The following is an 18479-nucleotide window of genomic DNA, read 5'->3' as shown; positions in this document are numbered from 1 at the left end:
CCCCAACCCCACCCTGACAAACCGGACAAGGCTGTTTTCCCAAACCTGCTGGATTTTACTTTTATGGGAAGCAAACGGGGGGGGAGCGGTGACAGAAGGAGTCGATCCAGACTGCTGATGCTGGCAATGTGAGCCTTCTTCTCCACACCTACTATTTCTAGGCTCCCAGCTTCCAGCATGGTGCCATTAATCAAGCTCCAGAAGTTAAGTGTTACTGGAGGCATTGCTGTGTTATAAATTGCATGGGAAATGCATAATTAGTTAGCAACAAATCCATTTTATAGTCGAGCTGGATTCAGATGGGGATGAATTTTGCTTCAAATGTTTTTCTGCAGGGATAATCACTGCTTTGGACCAGAAGGATTGTTGGCTCACCTGATGAAACGAGATGTGTGAATGTTTGGGAGAATAACGGTGGTTGATCATGAGCCTCCCAGTGGTCCTCTCCATGTTCGGATGACTGTATCGTGTCGAACAGGAGGGATCTTTGAGCTCTTCACTTGGCAGGATGCTGCTTTCCRCAGCATCTCATATTTAACTGACTTGCATGAGAGAAATTTGTTTTAGTTGACCATATCACATAGTTTTTATTTTTGACAACTTGACAATCCGTTCACATCTTTCATACTTCATCATTAAGATTTCTGTTCCATTTTTCACRTGTGCTCTGGGATGTCTGGCTTACAGCACAAAAAAAGAGGAAAAAGCATTCGCTCATTATTCCTCACGTCTCGCTCCCATCGCTGGAACCTTAACCCAGACGGGGAGGATTTCTGTGTAATTGGTGCAGGTGTTGCTCCTGCTGCCATTTAGTATTTTTGATACAGCACAACAATCCGAACAGAAGGAACAGGGTGCAAAGTGTCCCTCACTACAGGCGGCAAATTACTTCTCAGAACACCACTAACACCCTAGTGCAGCCGCAGAGCTGCCGTAAAGGCAAAACAATTTGTCCAACATGAATAGGTTCCCCAGAGACTGTCTTAAGTGTTAAATGACCTGAGTGAACCCAATACTAATCCACGGCTGGGAAGTTATTCAAGCTCGAATTGCTAACACTTATGCCCTCTATGCAGCCATTTGAAGGCTGTTTATGCAAATTCAAGGTGATCTGATTTTTTTTTCTCGTGGTTTAGTTTACTGTCTCTTTCAGGCCCCCCGGAGACTCCCCGCAGTCACTCCTATTCTTCTTCCTCCTCGCCTAACCAGACATGTCACTGGGAGTGGGCATGAATATAATATGCTAAAACATGCTTCTAGTTTAACTAAGCATCTTGAGTCAGGGTTTTGGGATCTTTCTCATTTAATTTTAAAGAGACAAACACACGTCAAGTTGCTGCTAAAATGTTGTTTTGATGCTCGCTTGCGATTTCCAAAAACACACAAAAAAAAAGCAGTTTGGACACATTTTGCACATGTCAAACTTTAGTCTCTGAAAGTATTAAATTGCAGAATACTTTTGACAATCTGACAGGCTAAAAGCTGCTTTGAAGATGTTTAATGCTAGCAATCCAGTAGGGGGCAGCAGTGAGCCTCTCTATAGATCCGGCTGGACTTGCTGTCTCTTCKCTCATAAACAGGATTGTGGTCTGCCCTCCAGACATCTGCTCGCTTGCAAAGGGAACAAATACGTAAAAATAAAAGGCCTATGAATGACGTTCCAAGAATTTGTTTCCTGCAAATATGTATTCTGTTTCAGTATCGTAATCCTTATGGGTAGGTTGGCTGTTTGTGTCGGCGCTGATGTTTAAGTGCATCTCTGTTTTTTTGTGTGTTTTTGGTAAAATGGAAAGAAGAGAAAACAGGATGAAAGCTGGGATGGATTTGAGTTGAAACCACGCCGTGACAACCAGTCACTGTACGATACAGAGAACAGATCATTAATTAATGCTGCCTAGAGTGTGAAGTGAATCGATTCGCCCCCTGAGCACGACACGCACTGGCACCCCCATCTAACAGGCGTTGGCGGGGGGGTAAAGGGTGGGGGTTAGCTTGGGGAATCCACTCTCCTGTCAGTTCACCTCGATTTTAATCACTCCTGATTGTTTCCAAYGGCATGCAGCAAATATCCACAGGGAGCTCTGCGATATGTCGCCCCCTCCCAGGTTGGACTCGAGTCCTCTTCCTTTCGAGTTACGGCCTACTCTCTCCCSCCTCAGTGAGAACCGGATGCCTTGATTAAAGTAGTTGTTTGGAAAGTGTTTTGTTTTGTGTTTTCATAGAGCCTGTGTTATCAGCACACATGGAGGAGTGCCTGTGCTCTTGTCAAGGGGTGACAGCTGGCTCTTTCTGCACCCCCACCCCCACCCCACCACCACCTCCAACACAAAGAGGCTGTGACGACTGGAGTGTGACCAGTCTCTCGCCCGCCCGCCTGCCCGTTTCACTCCTCTTCTCCCTCCAAACCTCCAGCCTGAGGCCGGCCTCTCCGCTTTAGATCCGTGCTGCATACGGGTCTGGTCAGCCATGGAAACCTGCTCGGCCCAATTAGAGGCAGCCGCCAGCTGGGCCTCTCTCCTCCCACCTCCTCCTTRCCGGTCCCCGCCACGTCCCTCTCTGGTCCTCTCCAGTGGCTTCACGCTCCAGCATCCTAAAATCAGAGCTTCTCTCATGCCCATAATCATTCTGAGCTGATGGGCACACTGTCCCCAAAGTGTGGATGGAAGCAGCAATTTGTGACATCTCTTCTCCGTAGACCCGAAGCACGCACTTCTATCCCATTTCCTACACATAGCAGGACAGAAACAGGCTCGCAGTAGCAAGCGGTCTGCAATCTCTACTTCCAGATGCTGTTTTGTGTTTCTCGTCTCCCCAACTAATGGGAATCAAATGACTGGATGAGACAAACTAATGAAACCAGTCTTGATGGGGAAGAATTGTACCTTTTGAAAATTATTTTGTCAGTAGTTAAAGAAACATTTAAATAAATCTTCACAACAATTCTGTTGGAATGGCTTATATTTTTTGCCAGTTTTGAGTTATTTCAGCGACCATGCTAGGTTTTAATTTTGTTACCAAAATGGTATAAATAAATTTATCCACGTCTGTATTCATCTTAAATCTACTAGACACGTCTGCATAAAGGGTTCAAATCATGCAAAATTCTAATTTTTAACCATTAAATTTGATTTGTTGTGTATTTGGAGTATCTAGGAGCGCAGAAAATTTGAATTGAGTCTCTCCTGGCGTTTATATCTTTATATTCTCTTTGGATCATATTTTTCAACCCATTCAGTTTTCTGTATTTTCTATTACATTTTCTAAACAGTCACATTTGCGACTTTACTTCTAAATAAGGTCTGGACTTGCCATCTACAATTTAGTGGTTTTCATTCTCCTCTGGCTCTGGGTCAGACTGGCTCCAGCATGTCAGGCTGAACAAGTTTTCCCTTGACATCTTTTAAATTGTAAATAAAACATTTCTGCACAACTATATAGTTGTAAACCCCTCTATCAAACTGGAATGGACTGGTCTGGAAGGGGGTGGGGTGTGAAGTGCCTTCTTYTGGATTTAAAGAGACAGCCTTAAAATKAGTTGATCTGAGACACCTCAAAAAAGGGGTGGGGCTTGTGGAGTTATAAGAAATAAAAGCAGCATATGTTTTCTTTCCAGCAACTCTGAGTTTTATAACACATAAATACCTGGAGGAAATAAATCCCTCATAAATAACCAGAAAATTGCTTTTTACAGTGAAAAATTCTTATAAGTCGTGTTTTATAACTTGCTTTACATTTATTATAGCTCAAATTATCATGAAAAGTAACTAGTGAAAGCCTGAAGTCATTTGGAGTTTTAGAGGCTCTTTCAGCAGGAAATAATTAGTGATTTCAAGTTATTTTCTCGTGCTAATGTGTTTTGGTTGATGCTGACTGCTTCACCTGCACTGCAGAGACGGGATATTTTCTGTAGCTTTTTTCCTGATGAAGAAAACACATCAAACATCGAGTTGTTACTGTGACATTATGAAGAATGGTAAAGCAAAAAAATTCATTCAATCCATAGAATTTAATTTTGGAATGGAGAAGTCTGACAATTTTTATTTTTACACATTTATGCTCAGATTTGTGGAGCAAAGTATGCATATTTCAGAATTGCAGGAGTGTAAATAGAAATCTACTGGAGTAAACGTTTCAAACATTTGATGTAGTCTGGGATAACTTTGTTTGATTTCATAAGAATACCTATAAAACACCTTAGAGATACACCTGCAGGGATCGTACTGTACAAATGTTTGTGCCCAAAAGGAACTCTTTTCTTTCAAAATGTTTCAAGTTTGTTTGTTTTTTGACAGTTCCTTTCACAAAGTTTTGATTCCCTTTCATCCCATAAAATTGTACCGTAATATATGGACCAACTTAGAATGGTTTTGCTTATCTGTATTTTCTATTTCTTTGCTGCCTTCTTTCATATTTCACTTTTGGTCATCAATCACCGATCTTGGTTTGATTGCACATGAAGTGGCCCATTTTGTGTCGTGACAGGAGCCTATTTTGTGCTGGAGGCAGTGATGGCTACGTGTCAGAGCTCATGACAGGATGCTCCCTGCACCGTCTCCTGAGGTTTTTGGTTCGCGGGGCCACCGGTCCCCTTTTGTTCCCTTTTTTTTTTTTTGTAGATACTCCTCGACATGGCTTGTTTTAGGCAGAGGCAAAGGYAGTAATTGATTTCTCTCTCATCTCTGATTCTGCCTGAGGCTCCCGGGCGCAGGCTGCATCTCTCCTCCAAGAAACAGATGAATAAAAAGACGGAGCGTAAAGTTTATAGCCAGCAGTCACAGCGCTGACAGATGGTCAAACCTCACGTTATCTGGGCCTGATAGAAGTCCGGAATGTGGTGGTTAGCTTCTGAATTGGCTTCTGAAAGGATCGGTCATATATATTAGAGCAGAGTGTATTGAGCCGTGAAGAGCTGGAGAGATGGGAGATCTAGAGGTGCGAAGATGCTGAATGTTTGAGGGACCTAAGCTTATATCTGACAGGCTACATTAATAGATCGCTGAGCTGATAGATGCACAATGTAATGCTGTGATGAATAAACTTTTTCAGCCTCAAATTGAATTTTCATTCCTTTTTGCCACAGCCGGAGGGAAAAGTTGTTGCAGCATCCTGATTCATCAAGGTGAATCATTAAAAATATATATACTTTTCAAAGGAAGCGTGTGAATCAGCTGTGTTATCACGTTGTCTGCTAATGATTGTAAGTGGAAAAGATTGCCAATGAGCTCTATAATATGAAAGGAATCAGCAGAGCATTCATCATAATTGTGACCTCGTGTCCTCTTGTCAGCAAGACTGACTTAATCAATTGCAAAAGTTGTCAGCTGTGACAAGAGGTGTTTAGCCCCGTGACAAGAGAGACGGGTGGCACGGACTGTCTGCAGACACTCTGGCTTCCCTCCATTAATGTCAGTGTCTGATTCATTCCAGACAGCTCCCGCGCAGACGTGCTCAACAACTTTGTTAGCCAAGTTTGTTTAATCCCCGCGCCTTTATTTCTCTCAGCGCACAGGAATAAATGAGCCAATTAACAGTGAATGAGAAAAATCTCCCTGTATGTCGCAGCGCGAGGCGTTTGTGAGCAGAATCTTGCAGAAAAACGGTGGTGTTGTGTGACAGAAAAGCCTAAATGGGGGGAAAAAAGTGGCATTTGGTGTCATGCTAATCAGCTTGTTTGAACTGTTAGCACCTTGGCACCAGGCTGGGCAATTTGACAATGATGCTAAATGGATCATATTTATTAATGAAGTTCATAACTGTGTGAGTCAATCAACACCAGYGTTTAGCACTCTGAATTGTTTTCCTCTAATAATGAAGGAAAGATGGAATTCATCTTAATGAGGTTGTGTGGCATGAAGTGGACAATGCAGAGGACTGGTGTAAGTAAAAAAAAAAACGACAAGATGACACAAAGATCACCTTAATTCTGTAGTCTTTTACCTGCCACATACCCTGCATTAGCTTTGAGAGATGACAAGAGTCTCTCTCTGTTACCATCCACACTTCAGTGCTCAATGATTGGTGGCAAAATGGCACATTTAAATTGCATGCTGTGCTGAAGTGATTTTTCTGCCTACCTTGATGCCTATTTTGTTATGGAAATTCACGATGCATTAACATAACCAGCGGGGGTTCGGAACAGAAAATAATGAATCCTGGTGGGAAGGAACAGTGGTATCCACCCTTATCTGCGAAACAATAAATACACGTACAGTACGCACTTGAGCACAGGTCATAGCGTGTGTGAACACGCTCGTTTTTCATTGTTACTTGAGAAGAGAACATTATGCCAGCATTGTAATACAGAGGTGAWTTACAGGCAGATTCACACATTACCAGCTCATGGTCAAATATATATATTTTACCTGACATGAAAAATTAAAGCAACAGCCTCTTTTTTTTTAGTTGTAAACACTCTGTGGCTGAGTCAGGAGAAGAAAAATTCAGCTGTGGTAAATAAATCACACATTCTTTCTCTGCACCTTATTTTTCAGAACCTAAGAAAATACAATTTTTTCTTCCGTATGTTTTTGTCATATGTACGTATGTATTTCAACTATTTATATATCAAAATATTCAGCTCATTTAAGACATTCCAGCTGTGACTTTTAGTACTTTAGCAGTTTATACTTGACATATTTAGATTTTTCGGCCATGTTTTTCTAATAGAAAACAAATGAAGCTGTCTTCAACATCCTTAAAACCCTTTGAAAAGTTTCTCAATCTTTAGTACTTTTTACTTTTTTGTTGTACTTTTTTGATATCTGTGCTAATTTCACCTTTCATTGACTTAAAGTTAACTGATTGCAGCTTTTTTATGCTTTGTAAACTATTATTCTGACCTTATTTCAGCTGCAATGAGCTAATTTCATCTGTTTTTTGTGTCTTTAGCTAATTTAGCAAATTTTATATTTTTGATATTTTTTCACCTTTTTGTGATAATTTCAGATTCTTACTGCCAAATCCAGCAAACATGATCTTTTGGTTTCTTTGTGTTGATTTCAGCTGGGTTATTTTTTCATGTTTTTAGCTGTGTTTTGTGTTTTTAGCTACTTTTTAGCAAATTTTAGCTTTTTGGCTAAATTCACCTTTTTGCTTTAGTTTTAATAAACTAAGGTACTTTTTGGAGTGCTGGTTATCCCATTTTTTTGATTCTTCAGAACCAGGCACCCATTTACTCTTATTTTTATAATGAAATTTGAGTTGTGCGCGCTAAAATTTTTTCTTATTAAATTCACATTTTTGACCATTTCATATTCTTACTGCTTATTTCAGCAAACGTGGTTTGGTTCTTTGTGCCCCCCACCACCTTTTTTTTTCTTTTTCTTTTTTTTTAGCAGAATCCAAAATGCACGACAACACATTGGTTAGCATCAATGGTTCACAACAAGAAGGTCCTGGGTCTGTGCAGAGTTTCCTGTTCTCCTTGTGGTATTAGGTCCTAAAGCTACAAATACATAATATCACATTACTGTGGAGGAATTTTGGACCGCTCTTCTTTACAATGTCTGTTCATTGAGCTTTGCAGTTAGTAATTACTGTACAGATTTCTTATGGCCTCCCACAGATTTTCAATCAAGTTGGAATTTTTTTTTTTTCAAACTGCTCTGTGTGGATTCGCTGCTGTGTTTATTTCAGTCCTGTTGCGTGACCCAGTTTCAGTCAAGCTTTTGTCAAACAGTTTAGCTCACCTTCGACGCTGGAATAGTTTTGCATAGCAGAGGTGCCCGTGTCGTCAGGCTGTGCCCACTGTGCCTGAAAGCTTYGTCATTTGTGCTTTTCGGTTTTCTCCAAACTTTGCTCTGTTCATTACGGCTAAATGTGGTTTTCTTCACAAAAATCCTTKGAAAAGTTGATTTTTCTTGGTATATGTGACCCATCWTATCGAAATGAGGATYRAGTCAAATCAAAATGACCTAATTACATTTTCAGATTCCTGCTTTAAAAGCTACATGTTGATACCTGGATCATTCTGATATAAGTGGATCCAGAGATATTACTTAATTGGTCTTGTTGGTTACAATAATACATTACTGTTTGGTCTGAATCCTAATTTTATGTGAATTTATTCAGTAGTTTTTGATGTCAATATAAAGCGGAAACCTAAAATAGTATTTATAATTAAGATTTTCCAGTTGGAAAAAAGCAAACATTGCTAGTTTACAGAGAAAATTTCAAAATTTTCCTCAAAATCAGGTTTTTAGTTGCTACTGCTAAAAAAAGATTCAAAATAAAGTTTTAGGATTATATTTCAGACAGTTCATTCAAATGATACATAGTTGAGGCATTAATTCATTATATTTTGACAAAATGCAATTTTAGCACGTTTAAATCAAAACCCTACCTATTTCGCCACATTCCACTTTTGGACTTAATCCTGGTTTCGATGTGATGGTCTCATATAAAGTATATAGAGCCCCTTTACGTACCACAGCCCATGCTACTTCAACAATTAGAGGAAGCACTAGAGAAGCCAAAAGGCTTTATTAGCACCGAAAGGCAAGATGCTGAAATGCAAAAGCAATCAAGCTCGTCTCGTCTCCAAGTCAACAAAAAATAATTTGGGTAAATGTAATTGCATTCATTCAGTGATCTGCAATCCACCCTGTAGATTTGACCAAACATGAAGAAATATGAGCTGAATTTAAAGTTTTCTGACGAGCTTTCTGGACGGAGTGATTAGTGACAGTGGCCAAGAAGTTGCCTGGAGTGTGTTTAGGGTAATCACACAGGCTGAAGCTGCTGCCAGAATTCATTTGAATAGCTTTCAGGACAGTGACTCATTTTTGATGGTTAACATTGCGTTTGCCTCTGCAACTAAAAAAAAAAGTACTGTTGTGCACAAATACAGTATCCTGGTCCCAATCATGTAGGGAAGTGGTTTCATCTGATAAGTTGTGCATCGCAGGAAATTTAAATCTTATTCTGCAAAAATCAAAATCAACTTAATGATGGATTTTGATTGTTTCAAGTAACGTAAGATTTTCAATTTTACAAACCAGTTTTATTCTATGTTGAGATGCTGTGTGGATAAAATACTGTTTTATGTAAATAACTGAAACGCTTTAAAAACTTTGGCTAAAGCTGTAAAAAGACACACATCAGATAGTTCAAACATTTTAATCAAGGGAAACAGAAGACAGAAATATTTAGGTGCTGGTAAAAACAAAGTGATGCACATCAGCTGAGTTTAAACAGATCTGTAAGAGTGTAAGAAACAGCAGCTCCTTTAAGACGGACTTTAAAATAGCATATACACACGCGCGCACACACACACACACACACACACACACACACACATATATATATATATATATATATATATATATATATTTTTTTTTTTTCAAAATCAGGAAGTTGTGTTTCTGGAGCTGAACTGGGAAGAGATGACCCTTCCTGCTTGTCAGCAGTTCAAAGGTCAGCCTCTGTGATGATGTAGGAGTCATCACGCATTAATGCACACGCCTCAGGGAGTTTCTGAGAAGGCAGCATTTATGCTAATCAATATGTTTCAGAGCAACATGTTGCCATCCAGTTGTTTCTTTTTCTAAAAAAAAAAAGGCCTAAATATTTCATCAAGATGGTGTCGAGCTTTCTGCATTGAATACAACACAGARCCCAGGTGCTAAACTTAACCACCTGCAGTCCAGATGTGTTGCATATTAACTAAACATAAGGCCCAGATTGACAAAAACATTTTGATCAAAACCTGAACAGATACGTGATCTTGTGATATTGGGAGATGTCTTGCTCAGTTGTGAATGTCTCTTTGCTGCTACTACATCGAATTTTAGCTCTGCAATTGTGCAATGGACTCAGTTCTACTACTTTTTAGTGTTTTAAAGAGTTACAAGTTGCAGATGTTTAAACAATAATTAAGATATCAATGTTGAAATATAGAACTGCAAAAGAACTAAAATGATTTTATGACTTCAGTGCTTTGTTTAGAATCACATTAAATAAATTGTGTGAGAATATCTAATTTAACCAACAGACTGTTAAATGTCTCAGAGGTGCACGAGGTGAAGAAGCGACTGAGGTTGGGGTCTAAGAGGTTTATYTTAGTGAATCAGTGTTGCTGAGGAAGGTGCAGTCACCAAAGTTTCCAAAAGTCTCCAATAACACAGGAAAAGTAGCTAGATTTGTTGCTTTTTGAAAAAAAAAGTTGTTCGAGGGGTCTGAAAACTCACGAGATCTAGAGACAAAGTCACTAAGTTGGCAAATGTGCTGATCACGTTCTCATATTTATAGAAAACCTGGCCACACCCCCTCAGGGTGGTCTGTCAGCAATGGAACATTATGTTTACACTGCTGGCGCGAGGCACATATTAAATCAGTGGTTCCCAAACTTTACATCTTATGACCCAAAAAATATCCAYGGCAAAAACGTGTGACCCCAAATATTACTGGTCTGAGTAGACTAACTTTGTTAATAACCCTAAAAACACAGGCTTTTTGACAACCTAAACAGCTTGTACACAAATACAAATACTTATTTATAATTTTTTGTGTGTTTTTGTAATAGTTATAGGAAAAATATTACATCAGCAATTATTTTATTACCCTTTAAATTGATTTCTGGAGAATATCCAAGGTGCTTCATGACCCATAATTGGGTCCCAAGCCCAACTTTGGAAACCAAAGTTCAGTGGTTCCCAAACTTTTCAGCTTTTGACCCACAAAATAACAGTAGCAGAGACCTGTGTCCCCATCTATTTTCGGATGATAAACATTTGTATCAGGTTAACTAAACATGGGCACAGTAACAATATTTTTATACTACATGAATCCATTTTAAATACACTAMCCTCACTCCTTTGTAACAACTAAGGCAAAAATGTAATTAATTCTGAAAATCTTTTCAGGACCCCACCTTGATGTTTCGGGACCCCACTTTGGGTCCCGAACCCAACTTTGGGAAACACTGTATTAAATAGTAACTTGTAGATTCTCTTACTGTTTAAAGTAAATGACTACGACCGATTTACAAAGATGCTCAGTTAATCAACCACAAAATATCCAACAATAAAAAGCTTGATGGAACAGTTCAACATGTCTGTGCTCCACACTGAAACAGGAGTTTGTCTTTTTCTACAGTAGTTTCTACAAACAGAATTGTACAATTACTTATTAGTTGTYTAAATACCTAACTGTGCAGATCTGAGTAATATCTGACTTGCAAAAAAGAGAGAAAACATTTGACCTTCGGCTCCCCACTAGCTCCTCTGCTGGTTTTCAGTCCGTTCAGGCATTTGTAGTTAAGTGCATTAGTAATAAGTGGCTGAAGTGAAAAGCTGCAGGGCTCCAACAGGAACCCTGCTCCCTTCTCAGCGTGCGAGCTGTTCATCTTTAAATGCACTGCTGATTCATTTCCTGAATCCCAGGAAGCTGAAGAACCAGGTGACATTTTACATTAAYGAGTTAGAGCATCGACATAACCAAACTACTCGCAAAGTTGCAGCTAAATAAGCCTTAATGTATTTATTAATGTCCAAATTAATTACTGAGCATTTTAGGGCTGTTGCTTTTCATTTCCTTTCATTAGGCGTCCTGGGTGTTTATCCTCCTGTTGAAACGACAGCATGGAAACATTTTAATGACTTCTGAAGTAAATTTGTTAACAAGGGGAGAAACATTCTGCATCCCTCCTCTAAATGCACTCAGTTTATTAGTGCTCTAAAAAAAGAAACCTCGTCATTTAAATCTTGCTTCAATTCACCTGTTCTGAAAGGACGTTTTTGCRCACAGAGAAATTGTTCACATTTATTTAGATGTAGTTGAAACTGAAAGTTGTTTCCGAACATAAAAGCTTTAACCTATCGGATAATGAGAGCAGTTTACAGTTAATGGTGTCAAATTAACTAAAGTTTATCACCGAGTGAATGCACGACTTTAAATTTCTCTGGGTGGTTTTTAGCAGCCGTCTAAATCATAAGGCAGCAAAGTTTACTGCTGCACTGCAACAGCACTCAAATCAGTTTCATAATGCTGTGAAATTTCATTTTTTACAGCGAAAAGAGCCAAGTTCTGTGTTTTGGCAGCAGAACAGATTCAGGTGTGAATGTCACTCATAATGATCAGTGTATTCTGAGCAGGCTGCTGGTTTTTGTTGTCTAAAACCTGCAATCTGATTAGATTTTACAAACAAAAGTAAATATTATTAAAACTAACATTAAAGTAAATGGTGCATTCAAATGCTTACAGCTTTCACAATTACAAAAATCCCATTTTATGTCACAAATTTGAAGTTTTATAACTAGTTAAAAGTATTTTTTACTGGATAACTCTCGGCTACTCCCACACTAAAAACAATCTTATCAGCAGGTAGTGATGGACTAGATAAATTGTATAACCTATCCAATTTCATCTGCACTTTAAGTCACTTTGATATTATCAAGTTTATAATTAGAGCTACAACAGAGATTAAATGATGAAATTAGTTTTTTAATCTTCCCTTTTCTTCTACTCTTGTCATGAGAGGCCATCAGCTTGAGACAAATGTGCTTTTTATTTATTTATTTATTTTTAATTTGGCAGTAAATGTAATTTGCCTAACATTCCTGTGCTGTGGAGTTTTTATTCGACATGTTCTCACTTGTTCAAAGGAAACCAGGAAAGCTGCAAGTCAATTTCCTTTCAACGTTTCAGCTGCCCTAGTTGCCTTTGAAGACCAGCATCCATAATGAATGGCTTCAATTTTCATCCCAATTAGAGTGTTTATCTCAGCTAAGTTCAACTATAGTGATGCCTCTGCTTCTTGTGGGGGCGATGAATTTTCATGAAGGACAAACTCTGTACTTCAAATAAAAACAGCTTATCAAGTGTTGGGATTTAAAGCTTTAGCTGGAATTACTTTCCTCCAATTTGTTTCTGCGGTGTAAACAGCCATTGTGGCACCGGGTCGCTGTATGGCGGGAGGATGGAGGATGGTGGGCGGAGTTAAACAGTTGTGCAGAGAAAAAAAAAGGCGGGAGAACAAGCGTGTTTGTGTTGAGAAGAGCTTTCATTTGAAACAGGAAATAAATGGAGCACATCACATCAACCCGCAGCAGCCTGACAAGACGTGTCAGATACTGACAAAAACATATCTCGCACGTCAATCACCACATATAAACACCCTAACGTGTATTTATGGTTCCCTTTAATGCGAGGACAGATACAGCGCCTGTGATGTTTTTGTGTTAAGGATGTGAGTCAACAATTTCAGCCTAACAACTCGGATGTAAGTCAGAAAATCCAACAGTGTCAGATGTAAACTAGGACGCTGGGCTGTTTTTGTGACAGAGGCAGTTTGTTATTTTAACACTGAAGTGTTTTTTTTTATGCCAAAGAGCGGGCTTGTAGCACCAGTTTCCCCCTCTCAACACCTCCTACCGCTCGAGTTGAGGGAACCCACCGCTCCRACATGCAACATTTAAACGGAGTCATTAAAATTTAAACACCTACCAATCTGGGGACAATCACTACAGACRTCTGCCTGGCATGTGACAAGTTAATGGAATACGATAGCTGCTTCAGCGAGGAGACTCACGTTCACGTCAACAGTTGAGGAAACCTGTTGTGGATGCTTGTTTGGCAGTTGTATCGCCTAAAATTCAAAACTGTTAAAACTAAACAATTCTCTCAGCGGGACAAAAATAGTTTCTTTAGTTGACGGGAGGAAAAAAAATTAGTTTTGTTCCTGCCAGTTTTGCTTGAACGTCTTGGTTGAGGTTTTGTTTGCCGTTGCTTTGGTTTAGCTGTCAAAATGTTGCTGGCCTGATGAGTTTTGTTGCGTTACAGTGATAGTTTGAATATTTTAAAGTGAAGTTCTGTGGAAGGTTTATGAACAGTTAATATCTTACCTGTTCAGGGCCGCCCCTAGGCAAGATCAGGTGCCTGTTCATGTTAATRAGCAGCTGTGGAGTGAAGCAGTTCTAGGGGGGGGTCCAGGGGTATACTGCACAGGAAAATTTTGTAAAATCTCTTCTAAGTATGCATCTTCCAGCCATTTGAAGAAATTTGACTAAATTCTTGATATTAATAAAACATAAAATCAGTATTTTATGAAGGTACAACTTTATCTGAAACATCCCTGATTTTTTTTTTTTTTGGGGGGGGGGGGTGTAGTTGTTATGGGTGGGGATATAAGAACATAAGGATACTTATTTATGTAACAAGGAAATCAGCTAATTTTTACATGATAGATGTAAAAACAAGACACATAACATAATGCATGGTTTCCTTTTTAAACTTTATTAGTTGTTTCTGTTATAGTTTAGCAAAGCAAACATCAAAGTATGAAGGCATCATTTTATAGAACTGTAATTCATCGGGTCTTTAGTATGGCATCACTAAAAAATTGTAAATCATAACAATTAAAAGAAAACAAAACCCTTTTTTAAAAATCAATTGAGAAAAAGAAATGATTACCAACAGGTTATAGCCATTACATGTCAAGAAAAAATACAAATCATCTGCAAGCAATACACAACCAAGAACTGAGACTTGGACTACCTCCTAATGTTTGTGGTAGTAATTTGTCATTTGATATGAAATAAGGCAGATTCCTTCCATACAATTAGAGACAATCTGGAAAGGAGACAAGCAAGAGCGAAGAAGACTGTACTTTTTGTTTATGTTGGTTGAAAAGTCGAAGGATTTTTCTGGCATGCACAGGAAATGGCAAAGAACAGAAGCCGAGAGGGGATACAAAAAAAAGGGAACTAATCGATTTGTCTAGAGACACATCCTCGTTTGTGTGCGTGATCTGGGACGTTAACAGATGAAATGCCTCTGAGTGGCACATTGCCTTACAGCTATTGGCTGACTGGACTTGGAGGTGCACCGGTGTGTGAGCAGACAGGGCAGGTGTTAGTGCGGTGCACTCTGAAAAGCCTCACAGATTCAGTAGTTTAATGCCACGATGACTGTAAAAGTTGCGTCCGAGTTGCAAGAACTGAAGGAAGATTGATGTTAAACATCATCCAGCCAGGAGTGGCAACACGTAGGAGCCGTGGCTGCTGTCCTCTGACAGTTTGACCCTGCTCTCACAGTGGGGTTCATCAAATAAAACAGACTCTAACCTGGTTTATCTCATTGCACCCTGCTGGCAAAATGATGTATGACTCTTAACACACAGTGAGGTATGGCTCATCTTTTCTGGTTGATATGTTCAAGTCCTATAGTAAGGTTTTGTACAGACATATACATACAGTACATACATACTTGAGGGAAGAATGTAATTTAATTTTTTTAGCAAAGTGTGGGGAAGCAAAGTAAAGTTGGGGTTGTGAGCATCTTGTGTGGGAACTGGTTGTCCTGGGCCAGTGTCAGAGCCCATTCTGACGCTCTGACACCAGGGTRGTTGGCCTTGCACAGTTTTCTGGCTGTCAGATGAGGTCGATTGTTCCCCCTCTCAGCTGGTCATTCTTTGTTTTCAGCTGCATCTGGACAGGAAAAACAGGCAGGGATGTGAGATGGGTGTTAATTTTTATGATTACTATGATGCTGTCACATGGAGAGAGCAACATTTATAGTTTAAATTCAACAGCAGTGGCAGTATGAACTATTGATCCATAAATGTTTTGAGACTTTGGCTAATGAATCAAACCCTTCAGTACCTCCAAGCTGGACTTTAGTGTGTGGAGGATTGACCACTTTGTAATTTTCCTTATATAGTTTATAGCAAAGGGTTTCAACAATGAGTTTAAACACACATTACCATGAATCCAACATGTAGCAAATTGATAAGCTGAGGAATAAAATAATAATTCAGTCAGAAATTCAGTGAGAACACCAACTGAATTCTGCAAATAACTCGTAATGGGCCGATTAGTGCTGTAATTATTTGCAATATTTATACAACACAGCTCCTAACGATAACAGCCAATTAATGTATTTATTCACTGCCTGGCCAAAAAAAAAAATAAAATAAAATAAAGGTCAGACACTAATATTTAGTTGGATCGCCTTTAGCGATGATTATGGCACGCATTCACTGTGGCATTGTTTCGATAAGCATCCTAGACCTGACCAACTGCAGCAACCCCAGATCATAGACTGCCCCCACAGGCCTGTACAGTGGACACTATGATGGGAGCATCCTCTAAGACTATGGGTCCCCACCATCCTTCCAGTTATTATCCCAATTTTAGTAGTTTCTGCAATCTCCTTAGAGGTTTTCTCTGCTTGATGCCAACGATTTGACCCTTCTCAAACAGACTGGCATCTTTTCCACGACCACAGGATGTTTTTCCACATGGAGAAGCAACTTAATGCACCARTTGAAGTTAAAGTACTTGTTGCAGCTGAAAGATAATCACCTATACATTATTTATCCAATTGGAGGCTTGTACCTGTCTGCTTAGTTAAATCCAGGCAGTGTATAGCCTATATGGGGTCCTTGGTGTGTGTCTCCATCAGTTTGGGAGTCCCAAACTGAAAAGCGTTGGAAGACCCCTGGTATATAGTGATGGTATGCCAAGGGGTACCCAGTAATTAGCACACTTCGACAGTTAAATGTCCTATCTGCAGGTATTTTATAAATCGTTGAGTTACAAGTCAAGTGTAAAAAAACACAAACATAACCAGCTACATAACTTAAAGTGCCACTTAGAAATAGATTTTTCAGACCAGACAGCTTCTACTAAATCAGTGCTTCCCAAAGTGGGGAGGTGACTAGAGATAAAAAGAATGCTTGGGTTTTCTAGAATAACGGACAGGYTTTGACAGGCTCTCACATGAATGCAAAAAGGTGAGGATTAAAGGTTTTTTTTACTGTTAGGGAGTCATTCATGTTTTTTATATTTATTGATAATGTTGAATACTGTGACAGTAAAAAGAAACTTACACTTCAATGCATTAGAACAGGGGTTTGTTTTATTATTTATAAGAGGTTATAGTTTATKTTAATGCAACCTGTGATCTTTATCAACAGTGTTTATTAAATCAGAAATAGTAATATACCAGTACACTTCATAATGACCCATATTTAGCTCTAAATATGATCATTGATAATGAAAATAATGGTGTGTTTGGGACTGACAAACTGACACAGAGGACTGTCCAGACAACATTAAACTTTTATAAAATAAAATAAAGCAAGCCATTATCTATGTTCAAAAACCAGGGCTGCTCATTGTGATTCTCTGATGTTCTCTGGCTAAATTTAAAAGCACATTATTTGCTGGCCAGCTCCATCATACAACATCCCACCTTGATCCTGACTATTGTTGAACAACCCCTTTTCTTCTCCGGTGCTTTTGTCTGGCATTCTTTGAGCTTTCYCCCCCTTCTACACCAACCTGTGTATCTCTGCCAACTTATTTTATAAGCTGCTAGCCTGTCCTATTTATTCAACCCCAACAATCTGTTCAAAGCAGATGCTTAATGATTTCCCCTCTCGTCTCTCTACCTGAAAACTCCACGATGCCCAAATCTAAATCTCCCTTTCTGGATTAACAACTCTTCAAAATGCAGAACRTTTGCAGATACAGAAATTCAAAACATTCTCCATAAATGTCAACTTTCAAATTACATGCCATCTTATTACCTTAAATCTCCAAAGAAATCTGAGAACACCGGCGTAGAATCCTTTATCAAATGTGATTTATTGGCATGATTATTGCCCCTATAGTCTGAGGTGGCTGCGAGTTTAAAATAATATGCATCTTACAGTTGATCTATTAAGCGTCTGATAGTTGAGTTTGCAGGTAATTCATCAGATTCGATCTCCAAAGGCGTGCTGTCAACTTTGTACCAAAATATCAGGACTTTAGTTGCAGTCGAGCAGATTTGCAAATGCATTTGGCCCTAGAGGAGCACACAAAGTGCCTGCCTGCTGCCTGCTCCTACAGAGACGAGGAGATAAAGACAGACGGGGAAACTGGGGAAAAAAATAAATAAATCAGCAGCACAAAGCTGATGAGTCTCTTAAAAGACGAGTTTTAATTCGGCAGCTGTGGTCACTAATAAGAATCCTCTTGAAAACAGACATGTGTGAGATAAGTGCACACCTGTGAGTCGACATGAACGTTCCCTCTGGGTTCTTACCTTTGGGCTGAATGCTTTCAGTTTCATTCAAATCAGTGGCTTTTTCTACTGAGCTCTCCGGGTTTTCTAACTCCTCTGAAGGGAGGGAGGAGGGGGAAAAGAAGAGAAGTTTATGAGCAATGAAAATCAAGCAATCTGTTGCCCACCATCCCCTGTTGCATCTTAACTTCTGTTTTGTCAAACTTGTAAATGAAACTCAGCAAATTTATAGATTTTATGGAACAGGATTGACCTGGAAGTAAACATCCCGCTTTCTAACCAGTGTTTTTCTTTACATGACTATACGGTTGAGCAACTTTAATCTGTGGCAGATGCACTTAATACTGTCAATGTTCTGATTCATTAAAGATATACAGGCAGCAAACATCAAAAAGTGTCTTGTATCAGTTATTAAAACTAATTATTTACTACCTTTTAATAAAAATGTCGTCTCACAAACAGGTATTTTA

General features: G+C 39.1%; 1 protein-coding gene across 6 annotated transcripts in view; it reads right to left on the bottom strand.

Annotated features, from left to right (window-relative positions):
* Window positions 1-14211: 14211 nt before the first annotated feature.
* Window positions 14212-18479, bottom strand: part of macrod2 (mono-ADP ribosylhydrolase 2) — a gene marked incomplete in the record, with an annotated part of 450891 nt that continues 446623 nt past the window's right edge. For all 6 annotated transcript variants that reach the window (XM_014005961.1, XM_014005960.1, XM_014005964.1 and 3 more), the window contains 2 exon segments: window positions 14212-15425; window positions 18031-18105. In XM_014005961.1, the coding sequence (XP_013861415.1) occupies window positions 15403-15425; window positions 18031-18105 (98 nt within the window).

This window comes from Austrofundulus limnaeus, unplaced genomic scaffold, assembly GCF_001266775.1.
Source record: "Austrofundulus limnaeus strain Quisiro unplaced genomic scaffold, Austrofundulus_limnaeus-1.0 Scaffold33, whole genome shotgun sequence".
In the NCBI taxonomy this organism is placed as follows: Eukaryota; Metazoa; Chordata; class Actinopteri; order Cyprinodontiformes; family Rivulidae; genus Austrofundulus; species Austrofundulus limnaeus.
The sequence above is the reverse complement of the archived record's forward strand: the minus strand, read 5'-3'. Positions and strand labels throughout refer to the sequence as shown.